At 53.8% G+C, this 1,300-nt stretch overlaps 1 protein-coding gene across 1 annotated transcript in view; it reads left to right on the forward strand.

Moving 5' to 3' along the window:
* The window catches only part of LOC102675039 (mushroom body large-type Kenyon cell-specific protein 1-like), a gene marked incomplete at its 5' end in the record, with an annotated part of 10,899 nt that extends 10,029 nt beyond the window's left edge, over positions 1–870 (forward strand). Inside the window, 1 exon segment of the mRNA XM_031509880.1 lies at positions 3–870. Within this exon segment, the coding sequence (XP_031365740.1) occupies positions 3–419 (417 nt within the window).
* Between the last annotated feature and the right edge of the window lie 430 nt (positions 871–1,300).

Consider the following 1,300-nt stretch of genomic DNA (forward strand, 5'->3'; position numbering starts at 1 on the left):
AGCAGCAGCAATTGAATCATTACCCGGACTTACACAATCTCTACGCCGTACCAACTGACAAAAAAAGTGCCTGTGATAGTAAGCTTATAGTAGATCATTCGAGCCAGAAGACTCAACAGCAACAACAGCAGCCGCAACAGCAGCAGCAACAACCGCAACAACAGCAATCGCAACAACCGCAACAGCAGCAGCAGCAGCAGCAACAACAACAACAACAACCGCAACAACAGCAACAACAACCGCAACAACAACCACAGCAGCAACAGAAGGAGTACGGTGCAGTGAGCGGACTGGTCGTGCAACTGCAACGGGGCTACAATAGCGGGAACAACAGGTCCGGTGAGCAGACGAGCAGCCAGCAACAATCGGCGGAGCAACACGGACCCGTGATCAGTATGGAAGACTCCGTGGAGCAGTAGGAAGAGAAAAGTCGGTATCGTTGACCAGTATAAGTATAAAAGTTTACGATATATATGATAAACACGGCGAAATACGATCCGTGTGCGCGTAAATGCGCGCGTACGGGTACGGGGGATGAATAACGCGCCCGATCGGGGGATTCCGCGGGTACTCGACGCACCACGGCGTCGCCACGGTCGGAGGATTCTCGGCCTCCTCCACTTTCCCTTTCTCCCTTCGGTTTCGCGCTTGGCAGGCAGCGTTGCCGCCCTCTCGGCGTCTCCCGATCCATCGGCCAACCGGCGATCGGAAACACGACCGGAAATCGTGCACACTCGCCACTTTGTCGCGCCTCGGCTATGAAAGCGGGCGCGACCACCACCACCGTTTCCGAGAAGGAGAAGGCCCCGAGGTGAAAGCCGAGCACCTCCCTCCTCCGTTGGTGACGCGCGCGTGCACACGTGGGGACGAGTGCAAACGTTTCGAAAAACGTACGCAACACACGAAGCGAGAGAACGCGCTTTTTAACACCCGCAAGCCCCTCACCCTGCCACCCTTTCCACCCGGAAGTCGACAACCGCCCGCGTCGAGGCGAGCGGTTCCACGTTATACATTCTATGGAGGTTAAAGGAAACGGAGGGAAAAAAGGGGGGAAGAAAAGAAGAAGAAGAAGAAGAAGAAGTAGCGAGCGAAAAATACCCCGACCATCCGCGAACCCATTGCGCGATTCCATCGGTTTTACACGAGTATCCGGCCTCCTCGATCTCCTGTCCAGCTGACGGTAGGTCGTACCGGAACTGTTTTTTCGACTCTATGGCGAATATTTCGTGGAAAGGCGCAAAAAAGAAAAGGAAAAAAAAAAAAAAACGGATATAGCAACACGTACAATGTTACGTGCATA

The sequence above is a fragment of the Apis dorsata genome, unplaced genomic scaffold (genome assembly GCF_000469605.1).
Source record: "Apis dorsata unplaced genomic scaffold, Apis dorsata 1.3 scaffold_191, whole genome shotgun sequence".
Classification (NCBI taxonomy): Eukaryota; Metazoa; Arthropoda; class Insecta; order Hymenoptera; family Apidae; genus Apis; species Apis dorsata.